Consider the following 914-nt stretch of genomic DNA (forward strand, 5'->3'; position numbering starts at 1 on the left):
GATAATATTCTTTCGAGTCAATTTTTAAGAAAGAACATCAATCTTATTTAAATTTAAAACTTGATCATTATAATAGACATCTAATATGAAGTTCTCAAATTGGCTATCAAGTGTCGAAAGTTGAATAAAAAAATTATTGTGGAATCAAATTTAATAATTTAATGGGAGCAAATAAATATTATTATTATATATTACTGAAAAATCACATGTTATCCTTTAAAATAAAATTTAAAATTTAAAAGATTTAAATCTAAAAATAATTTATTTAATTTTTGTTGAATAAGATTAATTTCGTTCATTTATGGATATTACTTATGCACCCTATTCTTGTAGAATTTTTTAAATGAGTATAGTTCTACTAAAATAGGTTGGATAAGTACTAAGTTATATAGTTCTATTGAATATTAAAAGAAAAAGAAAGGGAAAAATGGAAATTAAACGAATAAATAAATAAAATGGGAAAAAAGAAGAGAAAGAGGGCGCAATAAATGTGCGTAAGTGAAGAACACATGGTTCCCCGTGACACCTCAATTCCTTTTATACTCTTTTCTCCTCGCTCCTCCCTCCTCCCTCCTCCCTCTCCCCATTCTTAATTTCTTATTCAGTTCCCACTTCTCACTTCTTCCGCTTCTCATATATACATTCATACTTCCCCCTTCGTTATTCTCAAACCAAGAACAACTTCCATGGCATCCCTCGAATCAATTATAAACGCTCCGGAACCTTCCACCAATAACCCCGAAACTACCTCACCCGATTCTGATTCCAATCCCAACAAACGCCGCAAAATCGGACACCGCACTGTCGCCGCCGATGCCTCTCTCAATCATCTCCATTGGACATCCCAATCCGAGCAGCAGATCTACTCCATCAACCTCCTCCGCACCCTCCGCCACGTCCTCCGCCGCAACCCT

The 914-nt window shown here is 34.7% G+C and overlaps 1 protein-coding gene across 1 annotated transcript in view; it reads left to right on the plus strand.

The window, feature by feature from the left end:
* LOC107616619 (transcription factor bHLH149) overlaps nt 452-914 on the plus strand; it is a gene marked incomplete in the record, with an annotated part of 828 nt that continues 365 nt past the window's right edge. Inside the window, 1 exon segment of the mRNA XM_016318574.2 lies at nt 452-914. Within this exon segment, the coding sequence (XP_016174060.1) occupies nt 687-914 (228 nt within the window).

Source organism: Arachis ipaensis, chromosome B09 (genome assembly GCF_000816755.2).
Source record: "Arachis ipaensis cultivar K30076 chromosome B09, Araip1.1, whole genome shotgun sequence".
Taxonomy (NCBI): Eukaryota; Viridiplantae; Streptophyta; class Magnoliopsida; order Fabales; family Fabaceae; genus Arachis; species Arachis ipaensis.